Below are 16520 nucleotides of genomic sequence, written 5' to 3'. Positions count from 1 at the left end.
TTTTCACTTCTGCAGCTCTGGGCAATGGCCTTTATGCTCCCCTGTGCCTCTCTAGAGTGGATCCAAGTAGCTATAGCCAAGAGGTGGAGCAGGGGCCCTGTTGTTGCAGGCACCCACGTGGCCAAGCTGGAGGCTGGTGGGTGTGCCTGGGGGTCCTCACTGGGTAGGTCTCCAGCTAGGTCTCCTGGTTGAAAGTGGGTGGAGTGAGCCCAACTGTGCAGGGTGTACTCAGCCCGCCCCTGCTCTGCCCGATCGCATGGCCAAGCTGGAGGCTGGTGTGTCTCCATCAATTTTGAAAGATACTTTTGCATGGTACATCAATCTGGATTGGAGGCTGTTTTCCTTTAGGGCTTGGAATATGTCACTCCAAGCTCTTCTTGCCTTGAGGGTTTGTGTTGAGAAGTCTGTGATTCTGATGGGCTTTCCTTTGTATATGATTTGTTTCTTTTTTCTAACTGCTTGTAGGATTCTGTTCTTCTGTTGAGTTTCTGGAATCTTAATTATTATATGTCTATGTGTAGATTTTTTTGATCAAGGCTAATTGGAGTGCTATATGCCTCACTTATCTGTATGTCAAGTTCTTTTCCCCTTGGAAAGTTTTCTGCCATTACTTTTGTGAACATTTTTTTATGTGATCTGCACTCTCTCCTGTTTCTTCATTGACTCAGATCAGTCTTATGTTACTCTTCTTTGCATCGTCTAGCAGCTGCTGGATTGATTTCTCTTGGTCCCTTAGTATTTTAAAGAGATTTTTCTTTTCGTGGTCACTAATTTCAATGTTATGTTCTATATCTGCAATTCTGTCCTCACATTGGCTCATTCTGCTGCATAAACTTTCAATGGAGTTTTTAATCTCTTGGAAATCTATTTGCATCTGTTTTATGAATTCCATTTGTTTCCTATGTTGAGATTCCATCATGTTCCTCAGCTCCTCTATTTTTTAATCTGTGTCCCCTGTAGATTTATTAATCGTGTCTTGCACTATGGGCACCATCTCTGCTATTATGTGAGAATTATTTCTGATTTCATTTTTTCCAGGTCCATTTTTGTTGCCAGTTCAGGGAGTCCAGGTGGTTGAGTATCAGATTGTTCCATCTTGTTTCCCTTTGGGGTTGCTTTAGGTGATCTAGGAGTCTGGTTTTGAGTTTTGTTTACTTGTCTTCTCATTTCTGCTGGGGGTGGGTTTGTTGGGGAGGAATGGAGTGTGCTGCTGATGCCTGCACGGGTCAGCTCTTCAGCACTGGGTGTGCCTCTGCTCCTGGGCACTGGCAATGGAGGTACGGTGGCCTGGAAGGCTCCTCCTCAGTGCTTGGTGTGGCTCTGCTCCTTGGTGCTGGTGGCAGTGGTATGGCTGCCCAGAAAACTTGCCTCAGCACTGGGAGTGGCTCTGCTCCTTGGCACTGGGTGTGGCTCTCTTACCAATTTCTGCTCAGTAAATATCACTCCCAAAAAATTCAACTCCCCTTAGTGCTCACCATCTTCTCATCTGTCAAATGCGAGTTCCCAGTATTCAGGCCACATTGGCAGCCAGCTGCCATGGCCTGCACTTCAATAGTCTGGGGTCTCCTTTTTGTTCTGTGTTCATTCACCTACACATAGAAATGCTGGAGAAAGCAGTGTGACCAGAAGCAGGAGGCAATGTGAGAGAGATATCTGAATTCTTGATAAGTATTTAGAAGTGGTCTGGAAATCCATAGAGGCCAGTGATAAGGGTAACATATCCAGATAGTGTAAACATCAAAGGGAGCTGGAATAGTACATGAGAGGGATATGTTAGTAATCTTAAGATAACAGTTAATAATGAGAAAAATGTCTGAACCATTTCTCAGTCCTATGATACCAGAGGGATCAGAATATGGTCATCTTTCACTCAGAGGAATTTCAGTGAAAACAAGGAAATAATGTTGTATAGGCTGAAGATGTAAGGGATTTTATAGATGATGACAGCCACCAGAGTGCCTGGTTGAAAGTACTGGGAAATAGTAAATAGAGAAGGAGGGGAAAGAGAGAGGGGGAAGGGAGGGAGGAGGGGAGAGGGGAAGGGCAGAGGGGAGAGGGGAAGGGCAGAAGGGAGAGGAGAAAGATCACATTACAGCAACAGCTAAGGGTACCAGAGAGTAAAGAATAGGAATAATTGGTCCTGTGATTCCCAAAACTCCCAGCAACCTGATGCCTGTTAGCTTATAGTCAAAAGATTGTTTGCAACAGGACCAGTGACTTTTCCCAAGGCCAATTGTGGGACTAAGTGAATGTTATTGGTCTCTTGCAATCCAGAGAAAAAGTTCTTCAATTCAATATCTATTTTTTTAAAAAAATTAAGTTTTGAAGTAGATTTCTTTCTGATAATGAAAGATACTCATTGAAATATATATATAATATATTATATATGTAGTAATACAGAAAAGCTTAAAGAATAGAGATTCCTTATAATCTCCTAATGGAGAAATATAGCCATGGTTAACAAATATCTGATATAAATAGAATTCCTGGAATTTATTAGTTAGGACTCCTGAAAACACCTTGTCTAGCAATGTTTCTTCTCTCTCCCATCAATACCATCTCTCACATTCTCCTGTCTAGCTTCCTCTCAGTTCTTCCTAAGCTCAGACTTCAGTCATCTCTGGAGTGGACATCCCTGGACACTGAGCATTGAAGTGATGTCACTCTGTGCCTCCAGAGGGTACAGCCATGGCCAGGAACTTAGGATACTTCTTATGGACCTCATAGGAATCAGAGGCCATGTTTGGAGGCAAGTCAGGAAACCACTTAGCTTTTCATACCTACCTCTCAGAAGAGGAGATGCCACATTGGGGATGAGGATAACCCAGCCTCTCTGACATTCTCTCTGTTGCCCATCACTTGCTGGTGTTCACCAGTGAGGTCTTACTCTGTCTTTTACCTGCAAGACCCACTCTGTCTACACAGATATGATAGAGTCAGCCAGAGTGTAGAATGGGCCTCTGACAACTAAACATCAACATCCATTGCCTCGGCACAACAGAGAATCTTGCATAGTGGTTTCAGTCCCCCTGAAAACGGTACCTATCTATCTCAATCTTCTTATTTTGCCTACATTTCCAGAGGGGAGAAGTAAAACAGACCTGGGAAGAACAATACTTTCACCTCTTTGAACTTGATAAACTTGACCTTTATTTTACAGTGTAAGTCAGGTCGACTATATACCACAAACCTTACTAATTTGTTCTTTTCCTCCTTCCTCCCACCTATCTCCTGCCACTTCCCCAGAAACATAAAACTTTCAATATCCTGCTGTCCATTAGCATAAATAAACTCATGCTTTTAAAGTAAAAATAGTTTCAGTGCTATATTTGTTATAGACTGCATTACCATAAGAAGATAAAAATATTACTGAGTAACAGGTAGATCATGCACTTCAGAGGCAATGACATGCTTTTATTGTGGTTCCCTGAAAGTCAATTATTTTAGCCATATATTAAAACCTTGGGATTCAGCACAAGTTACATATCCACTTCAGAAACTGTTAAACCATGAAGTTGCTCAGGACACGTACCTCTGTGTTTTAATTTATTTTTTCTGTTGCCAATGTATGATAGGCAGTTATAAAATAAAAAAGATAAAATGCCATTTAAATTCAATCTTTGCTATATGAACCAATAGATACGTTATAGCTTTCTCCCTTGTTTTTATCTGTTGTTAATTTAAATTTTATGTAACATTTATGCAATAGATAAGAAAATACTGGGCTATGAAAGAGCAGAAATGGCAAGAAATGGAAATGAGAGATCTTCAGTGCCTAGAAGAACTGAAGAAATTAATGGCTGAACAGTCAGTAAAAGACAGAGAAAGGTAAAAGATTTGGAGGTTATGAATGGGGTCTTCTGTAATGTGTTAGGATAAACAATATCAGAGGGACCATTTTTATACTTAATGTATCCATTCAATATTTATATTCTCAAATGGGTAAAATAATTTCTATAATGTATTTTAAACTCTATTTTCTTTTCTTTTTTTTTGAGATAGGGTCTCTCTTTGTAGTTCAGGCTGGCCTCAAACTCTCAGCAATCCTCTTGCCTCTTCCTCCTGAGAGCTGGGAATCCAGGCGTGTGCCACCACACCCAGCTAAACACTCATTTTCATACCCAAACTTCTAGTTTTCCATTTTGTTCCTTAGATAGCTTCCCATAAAAGGTCTTACAGAGGGTTTTATAATATCTGATTGCCCACTGTGTGCATGAAGTGATACTGGCTGCTTCTGTGACTTAATATTTTGACCTGGACCTTTATTCTTATAGGAAGAAAATTTCATTTCCTGTGGCTGAGGCTGGGGGAGAAATACGCAATTATTCAGAGTTGAGTGTTACTCATAATATATTTAGCCACCTCAATTAGGAAAAATTTCCTAGATTCACATAATTTTAGAACTGGAAAGGACATTTGAGATCAACTAACAAAAATCTCCTCATTTTTTGTATGAGTACACTAAAAGATTAAAATTATTTTTCCGAGATTACTGTATCAGGGACAAACAGAAAACACAGACAACATAGTAATTTGAACAGGAAAAGCTTAGTATTGAGAATTATAAACTGTATCAAGAAATGCCTGTTATATAAAGTGATAAAGAGGACTCTAAGGAATACCTTAGGGCTGGAAGAGACTTCTCAAGGAAGAAAGAAGTTTGCATTTTGGCCCTTCTCCCTTGGTTGAGATTCAGAATTCATTGTAGAAGCCATGGTTATGGCCCATTTTGTGGTGGAGAAGTGCTTGAGTGGGTTAAACTAGAGCTAGTCCATAGACACTGATCAAGCAGGAAGTACCTCACTTGAGTCCAGGCAGGCCAGAGTTGGAGCTGACCATTGGTAGGCTTGCAAGACTCAATGGAAATCTGTTCATGACACCACCTCTGAAAGTTGATGGGGAATGATCATGAGGATGCTACTGGAGTGTCAAGGACAAACACGACACTGATTATCCCTGATAGGCACTGATGGCCACTGTGTGGTGACAGCAACTAAAATTCTGTAGTGTTCTTTCCCTTTTCTGACACAACTAAATATTTTCCTAGCTTCAAGGAGATATGGGGAATCCAGCTCCATTTTCCCACAGCAGATAACGAAGGGTGCATGTAGAGCTGAAAGATAATAAGTTGATAACTTGGGTAGTCATCTGGTTTAACTAGCTCTCTAGTCATCTTTTCACATTTCTCATTTCATAACATAGACCACATATAGTAAGTTTCTTTTAAGTGGTGGGCATCTTGCATGTATTTATCTAAGTCACTATGAGAATATTGCCTAGGACTCTCAATATTTTCTGTTTAATTTTGGAGTGAAACTAAAACTGCTCTAAAAAAATAAAGCCTATTATAAAATTACCCTTCAGACCTATATAACTTTGGAATGCATAACCATTTTATACTCAATTTTCACTCATATCTAGAAAGTGTCCTTTGTGACCGTGGTGACAGTTATTTGAAATTCTAGTGACCAAGATTTCAGAGTCAATCTGAAGTTAGAGATAAATGCTAGTTATTCCTAAGGATATTCTAGATGAAAATCACATTATTTCCCATGCAGCTTGGGACTATAGAGTTGAGTATCATCTTCTGCTAAGAGAACAAAAATACAGTGAAAAGAAGGCTCAGGGTCAGGAGGTCAAGCAAGCAATGAAGAGTAGCCAGACAAACAAGTACAATCCAGTATCCACATGGATTCTAGAAGATGGGCCATGCTGTGGTTCAGAAACAAGGAAGTAGAGGAGCCCCAAACAGCTAAATACTAAAGGGCAAGGCAAAAGCATTGGTCAAAGTGCCAGTCTAAAACGATTCTAGGAAAAGCAAAGAAAGACAAAGGAATTAAAAGAGGTGGGAAGAACAGAACAGATGTGGAGTCCCAACATTAGGAGACATGCTTCTAATAGAATCATCTCTCATAGCAGGGAGCTTCTTTGATTAAAGACTCATTTCTGTCTTTTGCTTCCTGTCCCAGTAATTATCAAGATTAGCTGATTCAGAACTTCAGTTGAAAAGAAGAAAAAGAAAATCAGATTAATCTGCATTACATAACAGGGAAAAAATAGCCATTACAGCATAGCAAAAAGTACTAAGGACTAGGTTCCATAGAGTTTTATTCTTAACTCTTCTTTGGATAGTATATGACCTTGAGAAAGTCAGATCATTTAATCTCCATAAGGCTCTGTTTTGTGCTCTGGGAAATTGAACTGGATAACATCTGAAGGCTAAATGAGTTAATCAGCTTTTAAGGATCAGTGATTTATTATGTGCAAGTCCTCTGATGAAGTACTTCAGAGTCACATAAGTATGGGTCCAGTGCCAGCATGCCAATGGGAAATCAGTGAGGAAAGTTGTTAAGATATCAGGATATATCCAAGGAATAATTTTCAGAAAAATTGTGATATTGTAAATAGAAGTATAATCCTTTTTCTGTGATTAAGGGAGATGGAGTTCAACTCATAAAAAATGCTGATAGCTTTTCCGTCTGACAATAACCAGAAATTGTGTTCTTTTGTAGCCATCTTGGCACTAAGAAATTTGGTTGACTGGTTAAAACAGTTCCCTGTCATAGTGAAATACAATTCACAAAAATTGTGTTTGCTATTTTAACTGTAAGCATATTTTTATGTCAAAGTAAAAAAGTTTGAAATATTTTCTAGCTCTGTCTTCAGGGTACACACACATAGCCTTGAGGATTTGAAAATTTTTGTCGCTTACTTTCTCCTTTGTATTTTTAAGATTAAGATTCCTAAAAATAACATTCATAAATGATCTGATAGTTGAACAATATAAAAATCTCCTTTTGTGGGTGAAAGAGTGTTGCATATTAGCAGTTTCATGTGGTTCAACATAATAAAAAGATATAGCAATTTGTTTTAATTATGCTTTATTTCTCAGTTATTTCAACATTTCTTTTAATTTTATTGAAATTGTTTCCGACAAAGTTTCCACTAACCTCCTAATTTCCTAAAACCCTATTTTCGTTTCTCAAGATGTTATTGAGCTTAAGAAGGAAGGCTCTAGAACTAGACTGTTGACATTAGGATTCTAGCTCTATTCTCTAGATATGTGGAAAAGTTATTTAATGTCTCAGTGCTTCAGTTTCCTTGTTTGTACAATAAAGTTATAAATACTGTCTACTATATACTCATAGGATTATCACAAGGATCAAATGAGATGTTGAATGTAACATATTGCTTGGGACATAATGAGTATTCATTAAATATAAATGATTCCTATCAATTGACCTTTGTACAACATGTGATGTCTCTACCATAATTTTTTTTCTGAAAATACTTGGACTTTTAAAGTATTTTAATGTAGAACATGAAACAGTGAAGGCATTCTTATAAAAATTAAAACATTTAAATTAAAGCAAGTTGTTTCTTTAGTACTGCATTCATGGAATCTCTTCTCCAGAACCCATTGCTCTAATTTTTTTTTTTTTTTTTTTTTTTGGTACTGGGGATCGAACTCGAGTCCTTGCGCTTGTGAGGCAGTGGAACCACTGAGCTAAATCCCTGGCCGTATCTTTTCTTATAAGGGCACTAATTCCCTCCTGAGGGCCCCTGCCTTTCCCAAACGCCTCCTCTCCAAATACCATAACACTGGGGATAAGACGGACAATATACAAATGGGGGGGGGTCATTCATGTGTTACTTTTTAAAGCACTTGCAATGTACAAATTGCCTACTTACTATTAACAATTATTTATTGCTGATAGCATATAAAGTCTTTGTTCCAATTAGAAAAGGTGACATCCTGTGGCAACAGTGTACACAGAAGTCCCTATTTCACATGGACAACTTAGGAAAAGCCTCCTCTTCTGAAATACGACACAAAATTTAACAAACAGAGGCAATACTGGGCATCATGTTCATTTATACCCCTGGCCAGGAATCATTTTCATAAAGCAATACTTCAAAGTGATACATAGTATCCCTGCAAATAGACCTACCTTTCTTTTAAATGAATATATATTATGTATACCTTTCCTAAAAATTAGCTCTGTAGCCATCTGGAATTTATTCTTATGAATGATATGAGCTAAGTGTTTGGATTCCATTTTTTCTAATTAGATAGTCAACTATCTCCATAAAGATTACTTAATGATTCAATCTTACCCACTGATTTGAAATGCCATGTTTATTATATATTACATTTCTAATTATACTTTTATATCCATATGGACTCAGTTTGATCAAATAAAAACTGATCTATATTTATATTTCTACAAGGATACCATGCTGTTTCAATCATTCTGCTTTGCTAGTAGAACAAGTGTTCACTCATTGTTCTTTTCAAAAATAGCTATTCTTATGTCAGATTTCATCTAAAAATCCTGTTGACTTCTTGCATTAAAATTCTGTTCAGAGTAGACACATACATCTAATTTATTCCCAATTCTAAGTATGTGGTTTTGAAATAGCTCTCTAGTTCTAGTCTTCTCTCAGGTCCTTTAAATTTTTTCATAGATTTTTCTGGGGAAACTTTGGAGATTATTTTAGAATAGGTAAAAATTGGTGACCAAGAAGCCAATTGTAAGTTTCTTTCAGTAAAGTCTGTGAAAAAGAAATGTCTACACAAGGAAGTTTCAGTAGGATGAGAAGGGATGTGAAAGCAGAGAGGTATTTATGAAGTATTTAGATTAGTTAGCTTTGGTGACTTATTTCACTGGAGATAGTTTGAAAAAAGTCAAGGAAAGAAACATAACTTTGAATATGATTGAGTTTTTGTGGCCTCTTGGTGGAAATCTTTAATTATTTTAGTTTCAATCCTTTTACTTTCCAATAAATACACTTGACTACAGTTTTTTTTCTTTTCTGCATATCTTTGGCCACATTCTACAAAATTTTAAATAATGTTTTGATGATCTAATTTCTAAGTAGTTTCATTTAATTTTTGCTTTTTAACAATAGATTGGTGGATATTTGGGTGTTTACCAACCATAATGCTCTTCACACCTTTGAGTTTCTCCATGGGTTCCATTCTCCATGGGTTCCATTCTCCATGTCTTTTCATAAACATGTGCAAAAATTGAGCATGCTTTCTTGGAAGCTACTAAACACTTAATAAATATTTAATAAATTTCCTTATTGAACAACAACTTGTTTATCACAAATTTTAAGAGTATAATTCAATGATCTTTAGTAAATTTGTTATGCAATAATTGTTACAGTCATGTATTAGATAATTTCCATTGTACCATAAAGACCTGTTCTTCATCCCACTTCCAGTCACAAATAACTAATCTATTTCTGCCAAAATACATTTGCCTTTTCTGGACTTTGTAGGTAAATGCAATGCATTTGGGTCATCTTCCTCAGCATAATGTCTTTAAGGCTTATCTATGTTGAGGTATATATCATTGGTGTTTCCTTTTTATTGCTAAAGAGTATTCCATTTCAATGCTACTTTTCAAATTTTTTGCAAAGCAAGATAGTTTTTCCCCCATTGACAAGAGATTACTATTAATGTATGCATATGGGTTAAAGAAAGCAAGTTTCATAATTTATATAAAGTATGGTATCAATTCTACAGAAAACTTTAACTTGTGTGGAGATCAAATCCTCATAGTATTCCCAAATGTATGAAGAATAACAACTTCACAGTTTTTCAGTAACTGGTCTCAGTTTCCTCCTGAGCCCCCTTTATATAGGGTAGAGAAGAGAGATGGAAATTTTAATAAGAACATTTCAAGCTCTTTCCTTTCAGCACAGCCTCGTTTCAGATGATCTCTTTCTGGGGTAAAGTATAAACTCCAATCCCTATTGGAAGCAAGGCGACCTCCTTCAAATTGAGCATGGGTTGCCTGGTCTGCCTGCAAGATCTGACTCTCCCTGGGGTCTTCAGTGTCCTCTCCCTCCCCAGTGGGTAAGGCAGTGCTGTCCAACATAAGTATTATGTGAGTCACATAGGTAACTTTAAATTTTCTGGTAGCCACATTAAAAAATGTAAGAAGAAACAGGGGAATTGACTTTAATGGTATATTTTGTTTAACCCACTATACTTTTTTCTTTTTGGTACCGGGGATCAAACTTGGGACCTCGTGCTTGCGAGGCAGGTGGTGGAACCACTGAGCTAAATCCCCGGCCCACTATGCTTTTAAGAACCTTACCATTTCAATATGCCATCAGTATAAAAGTTATTTTAATGAGCTATTTTACATATTTTCATAATAAGTATTTGAAACCTGGTGTACATTACACCAGGCTTAGTTTGGACTAGTCACATTTCAGCTGCAGAATACCCTCATGTAATTCATGGATACTGTATTAGAGGGTATGGGAGTATGATAAATCATAGCAGCTTCCCAGCAATGGAGGCATGGGTGACTGGTCTACTTGTAGGTTCTGACAGCCTTATAAAATTGATGTCAGACTTTATATATATATATTTTTTCTCTTTACCTCTGAGCCTCCTTCCTCTTTTGAAGAAATTCCTACTGTGAGCCAAAGTCCAAAACTTGCTTTCCTAGCCTCCTTTGCAGCTAGAGTATGAACATGTGATCTGAGTTCAGCTCATAAAATACTTCACTTGGAAGCCAGAGCCTGTGGAAACTTACTGTCTTGTGTGTGTGTGTGTGTAAGATGGAGAAAACGTTGATTTCTATAAAAAGCATTGTTAATCATTTTCCTCCAAAATTACAGCATTTCCTATGTTGTAAAGCAGAAAACATTTGAAGTTCAAAATGTCGATGACCATTTGGGAAGAGAGACTAACGCCAGCTGCCCAAATTGGCTTTGCTAATCTAGAGTGTGTTTTGGGGTGCCTGCCAACATCAGAGTATTGACAGTTATTACATTTTCTAAATAGTAAAACCAGATGTTTCTCTATTTTCCATGTCTTTTCTTAACAATGTGCAAATTTCAGCATGTTGTATTCAAAGGCATTAAGGGCATTTGAAACTGTCTAGTGTTTGAGAATTTTAAAAGTGTGTTTAGTAAAGTGTCTTAATCAGAAATTTTACAAACATTTGTTATGTTTTTACTTCTCAGCATGAGATTTCCCAAAATTGGTGGAAACGCTCTTGTTCATTAAATCTCTGTTAACCAAATCCCCATTTCAAGTAAATGTGCCAAAGGATGTAGATCAAGGGTCACAGTGAGCTGTTAAATAAATATAGTTTTTACTACAACAGTTTTGTTTTTAAAATGTATTCAGAAATGCTTTGTAATTTAGCATTAATTTAAAATACTGAAAGGGACCTCACTGATAAATGACATCCTGTTTTCCAATCCATTGAAGTAATTTTGTCTATGACAATAATGACAATACTTTTAACCTACTCATAAGGATAACATACTTATTTGTGAGATGTGTATGTTTATATATTGGGGCATGGATGCACAGATTATTTCAGTGTTATTGTAGTAATTCTTAAATTGAGCTTAGTTGAGAACCATGATTGACAGAGAGTGATTAAGAAATTTATAGACAAAGCAATGTATAATCATTTTAATGTGAAAATTAAGCAAGCTTGTTCCATTGGGCAGATGGAGCAACAGCTGGGTAGAGATGGCACAGCTGAGGGTCATTCTAGAGGTCTCAGACAATGATTTAGTTCCTAAAGTACACAAGCCTGGCTGCACATATATGGTCCTTTTCGAACCATGAACAATTGAAGAATGTCTTTTTTTTTTTGTAGTTTTGGATGCTTTCACTTTTTTGTTGCAACTTTGCCATGATTTTAAAAATTGTGGCTCATTAAAAAGACAACTTAGATTTCTACTGTTTTTCAAGTTGGTCTGTCTGTTACATTTACTTGTTCAGGTCATAACATGTCAGCAGGTATGCATTTTTGGCAAAGTACAATGATATTCAGAAGCCCTTTGTACTGCATTTTTAAATATAAAATGAGCATTACTGCATTCCTCAATGCCCACCATTATTTTTATTTTCTATCAATGTGTCAATGAATGACCACAGACACTAGAATTGCAAATTGGACATAGAGGTATTGTGATCTTTTTTTAGAATCAATTAATTCAAAATTCTGTTCCTCAGTAACAGTCTTTTATCTTGGTCAATAATTAATGCTATGGATACTTCAAAGTTTTTCTTTTGGCATTAGATTGTTTTGAAACTGCATTACTTTTCTCTCATTGAACATTTGTACCAATATGGAAAGGTAAATGGTTGTTGGTCTTCCTTAATAGGAAAGGGACTCTGTGTCCTCCAATGCCTCATATAGTATTTTGTAAGTGAAATGGAGGTAGCTACTATATACCTTATTGATGTCTGTATCACTAACCCCTTTGTGAGGAAGTTTTACTAAGCACTTTTAGATAATGAAATTCTGACCATGAAAGCACAAACTGTATGAAGATTTTACAAAGCTACAAGGTTGGGTAGGGAGAAACTCAGTAGGTAAGGTTAAATAAAGTATAAAGCATCATGGATTGGGAACAATGTAATGGGACCTTTGACAAAATGGCACCCTTGTGGTGCACACAATAGAGCTTCAACCACTTGATTTTATCCTTGCTTTGGAACTACCCCTGTGCATGCACACACCCGCACACACCCACTCATATACATACAAACAGACACCATAAGGTGATGCTAAGTAGAATTAGAAGGTCAGTGAAAGGAGCATTTTTGCAATCTGGATTATTTTCTTTATGTGTTGTACTATGTGTTTTTATAGAGTCATATAATTATAGAGTCTTTACAGTTCTTTAGAGGAATCTTAGAAAACTTGTAGTCCAACCTCATTGTACTGTCTAGGGTTCTAATTTGCAAACAACATAAATCATTTCTAGTCGAATTTTTCAGTAAAAAAGATTTGAGAAATGTTTTGTTAGCTCAGATAATTATCAGTAAGGATGTAGACCCATGTTTAGAAAAAGGTTGGAAATAATAGGTTCTGGGAAGCTAGGAAGAATCAAGATTATAACCAACTCCTTCCATAGAATTAATTATCCTACAAGTTCAACCACTGATCACCAGGTGCCACAGCTTCCTGCTCCTCTGCTGTCTCCTTGGTCTGGGAAACTCTACTGCCCACTGTGCCTTTGTTCATATTCCTGCCATCCTTCCATGCCAGGGTTAGTGAAGTTTCCATAGGCACTGGCTTCCAAGTAGAGCATTTGATGAGCTGAACTCAGGTCACATGCTCATACTCTAGCTGCAAAGGAGGCTAGAAAAGCAAGTTTTGGACTTTGGCTTACAGAGGGGATTTTTTCAAAGGAGTAAGAAGGCTCAGAAGTAAGGAAAAAATAGAATGCCTTATACAGTCTACAACTTTAGTTGGAAAAACCATATCCTCTTGGGTTGTTTGTTTATTTGTTTCTGTGCTGGGGCTCTCACCCATGGCCTCACACACGCACAGTTCTACTGCTGAGCTACATCCCCAGCCCACATACTTCTCTTTATACTTAGAACTATCAGAAAATTACCTTTTACCTAACACTGTATAGTTTTATATTTTATAATATAAAACATGTTTACCCTCTTCCCAAATGGAATGAACTCAATCATGTTTGTTGCATCTTTTTGTCAAATTATCTTATAGTCCTATGGGAACCATTTTATTTCACAGCCTGTTCACCAAATTTTAAAGTTTATTACCAATAATAACACATCCTATAAAATAGAAAAGAGACATTGGAGGTAAAGAAAGTGGACAAAAAATTAGAATATATACAGTACATTAAAGGTGAGTATGTTCTTTCTGTAAATTGTCCTTGGTCCAGTAAATGGTCAAAATTACAACTCAGAAGTATAATTTCTCTTCCCAACTATGGATTACACTTGCTCATTGCTCTTAGTCAACATTTTGGCTTAGTAAGTTCTTTACCAAAAGGTTGACTCCTATCTTAATTTTGGAGGGACTCCCTTGTGCTGGGTTATATTTGTCCCTGGGGATGCAATACCAGAAGGTTCCAGGGAGCTCCTTAAATTCCATCTACTTCACTCTACCTCTGTTAAATAATAGCAGCCTTAGTCTCTATGATATGTCAGTTGTTCAGCCAACACCATAACTTCCTTTTCTGCCTGATTCTTTACTGGCATGATAAACCCCAAAGGGCAAGTACTTGTATCAGTTCCTGATTCATTATAACCATTGTTATCCTCCTGGTAGAAACATTAAAAGGTAAAACCAGACATGCCTAGAGTCTCAGAGATAGAAAATAAAATTTTGTAAAAGGTTCTTAAGGGTTAATTGTGGAAAATAATACTCCTACTTGTACTTACTACTAGTTCACCTAAAATGATATCCTAGCCTTATAATAAATAGCACCATATGTTAGTTGCTACCTAAGGACAAAAAGCACTGCCTACAAAACAGCAAGCAACCTCACAAAATAGCATCTCATAGCTCATCTGTATCTGAGTCTTCAATAGGCCATTTCATTGATTTTTAAGGAGAGCAGCATCTAAATGGTGTAGTAGTGAATCCCTTCACTTCAGCCTATTGCCTTACTTCTTACACAGTATAGGGAGATATGCAGAAACTAACACTGTACTGTATAGGGAAAATCCAAATTCTTTTTTTGCTTTTCCCATCATACTAAGAAAAGCCAAATAGTATTGTAACTGACCAACATTGGCTAATTTCCCTTTGGTATCATACAATGTCAAGAGTTCAAAGTGACAGTCATCAGATTTGCCTTTGTAAGGGCAAATCCATGTAGTCGAGCAATGCATGGCTTCTGTTGCTGTCACTTGGAATATTTTATCATGAATCCATTGAGCAAATACAAAGCTGCTGAGGAAGAAAACTTATGTATACATAGCAGGTCATCTCTTCTTAATTATTGAAAACCACCTCCCTACAGTATTCCTACGTGGTAGACCAATTCCAACAGGCCCATCTACATAGTCTTTCTGAGTCTTGTCACAAATCTTCAACTTTATGCCTTTAATGTCCCTAACCAATTGGCAATACCATTAGCTCCTGCCCACAAAATACTATTTATCTATGATTTATTCATTTACTCAAAAAATCTATTGAGTATCTATTTTGCACCAGTCACAAATCCTTTACTTTGGTTAAAGGAAGCATTGAAATGTCCTCTTGAAATTATATCCAGGAAAATTTCCTTTCTTCATGCCCTTTCAAGGACCTCTCTGAGGAGGGTAGACCATGCAGCAGTCTGTCTCTATCTGGGGCTAGTATATGTGTAGAGCCAGCTATAAAATTGGCTCATTTTTTTCTTTCCTGGTTAGGTAGTCATTGAGAATGCCTCACGGGCCACAGATATCAGTTAAGAGAGGAATATCAGTGTGGCAGAGTGGAATGTTGAGAGTGTGAGTCACTTATTTGTACAAATTACCTGTGTCTACACATCCAATCCACTTTCATGGTTGTGTGCTGCTTGGAACTCCTACTTTTTTAGCCAGTTGGCTCAGATGACTTAGGTGTAGCTAGAGTCATCATAGCTTAGAGTAGCTAGATGACTTTGGCTCAGCTTCTTAGGTGTAGCTAGAGTCTCGCTGACCTGGAGTCTTAAGATGAGGAGTCTATCCCTTGTCTAGAAAAACAGAGAGGGAAAAAATAATACTGCTTATGGTTGTTATGAGGAATGAATACATCAAAACATGGAAAGCATTTGCAAAACTGCCTATCACATTGTACCTGCTTGAAAAATGATAGTTATGCTTGCCAGGGTCCAATAGTGAACCAAGAACTGTTTCTTAAAGAAAAATCATAATTTGCAAATAAGGTATGGCTGTGCTGTAGAATCCTGAGGGCCCTTGCTATACAGAAACATATAAGGTTTTGACATGTTTATTAGAACATTCTGGTCATCTGGAATTTATCAGAGAACCAGTGATCTCACTGAGTCATAAAACCAAACGAGAGGCCGGGGATTTAGCTCAGTGGTTCCAGCACCTGCCTTGCAAGCTCAAGGTCCCAAGCTCGATCCCCAGTACCAAAAAAACCCAAAAACCAAAAAACAGAAACAAAAAACCAAGTGGTACTGCTGTCTTCACTGTGGTTTGGACCAGCTGTACAGCTTTCTGTTGCCTGGTCCCTGTTCAAAACTGTTGGCTTTTCAGGCCACTCACTAATTGATTAGTGAGACATTTCCAAATACTGATTTTGCTGCCTTCAAAATCTAAACAGTACCATCTAGCACTGTAACTGCTTTTTTTTTTAAATGTGAAAGAGAATTCAGTGTCCTTTACCTTGAACATGGACAATGTGTATTGCTAATCCTACCTTACCACTTCCTACCTGTATGACTGTAATCAAGTAACCTCCCACTCTGAACACTCCACATGGCTGTTATCAGCATGAAAGGAAGTGTCATATGAAGTACCTAGAGTAAAATACACATTGTTATGATAGATCCTCACCCAACTCTCCTCCTTTTATGTACAGTGTTCAGCCAGCTGTCTCTTGGGCTTTGCCACATAGCCCTCTTTCTTTCACTTCAAATTCTCCATTCCTCAGATAGAGATATTCATTACTCCCTCGAACCTGTTCTTCCTTCACCAGCAGTTGTGCACTGTCCAGTCAGAAGACCAAGTAACTCCTCCCTCTCTACTCTTCATTCCTATGACCAAAGGCTTA

The 16520-nt window shown here is 37.4% G+C and overlaps 1 protein-coding gene across 6 annotated transcripts in view; it reads left to right on the top strand.

Moving 5' to 3' along the window:
- Positions 1-16520, top strand: part of Ccdc148 (coiled-coil domain containing 148) — a 392699-nt gene that overhangs the window by 254490 nt on the left and 121689 nt on the right. For all 6 annotated transcript variants that reach the window (XM_021266013.2, XM_087199166.1, XM_087199161.1 and 3 more), the window contains one exon: positions 3710-3828. In XM_021266013.2, the coding sequence (XP_021121672.2) occupies positions 3710-3828 (119 nt within the window). The remainder of the gene's footprint in view (positions 1-3709; positions 3829-16520) is intronic.

This window comes from Heterocephalus glaber, unplaced genomic scaffold (assembly GCF_053883595.1).
Source record: "Heterocephalus glaber isolate CG9 unplaced genomic scaffold, H.glaber_assembly_v1.0 deba00000347, whole genome shotgun sequence".
In the NCBI taxonomy this organism is placed as follows: Eukaryota; Metazoa; Chordata; class Mammalia; order Rodentia; family Bathyergidae; genus Heterocephalus; species Heterocephalus glaber.
The sequence above is the reverse complement of the archived record's forward strand: the minus strand, read 5'-3'. Positions and strand labels throughout refer to the sequence as shown.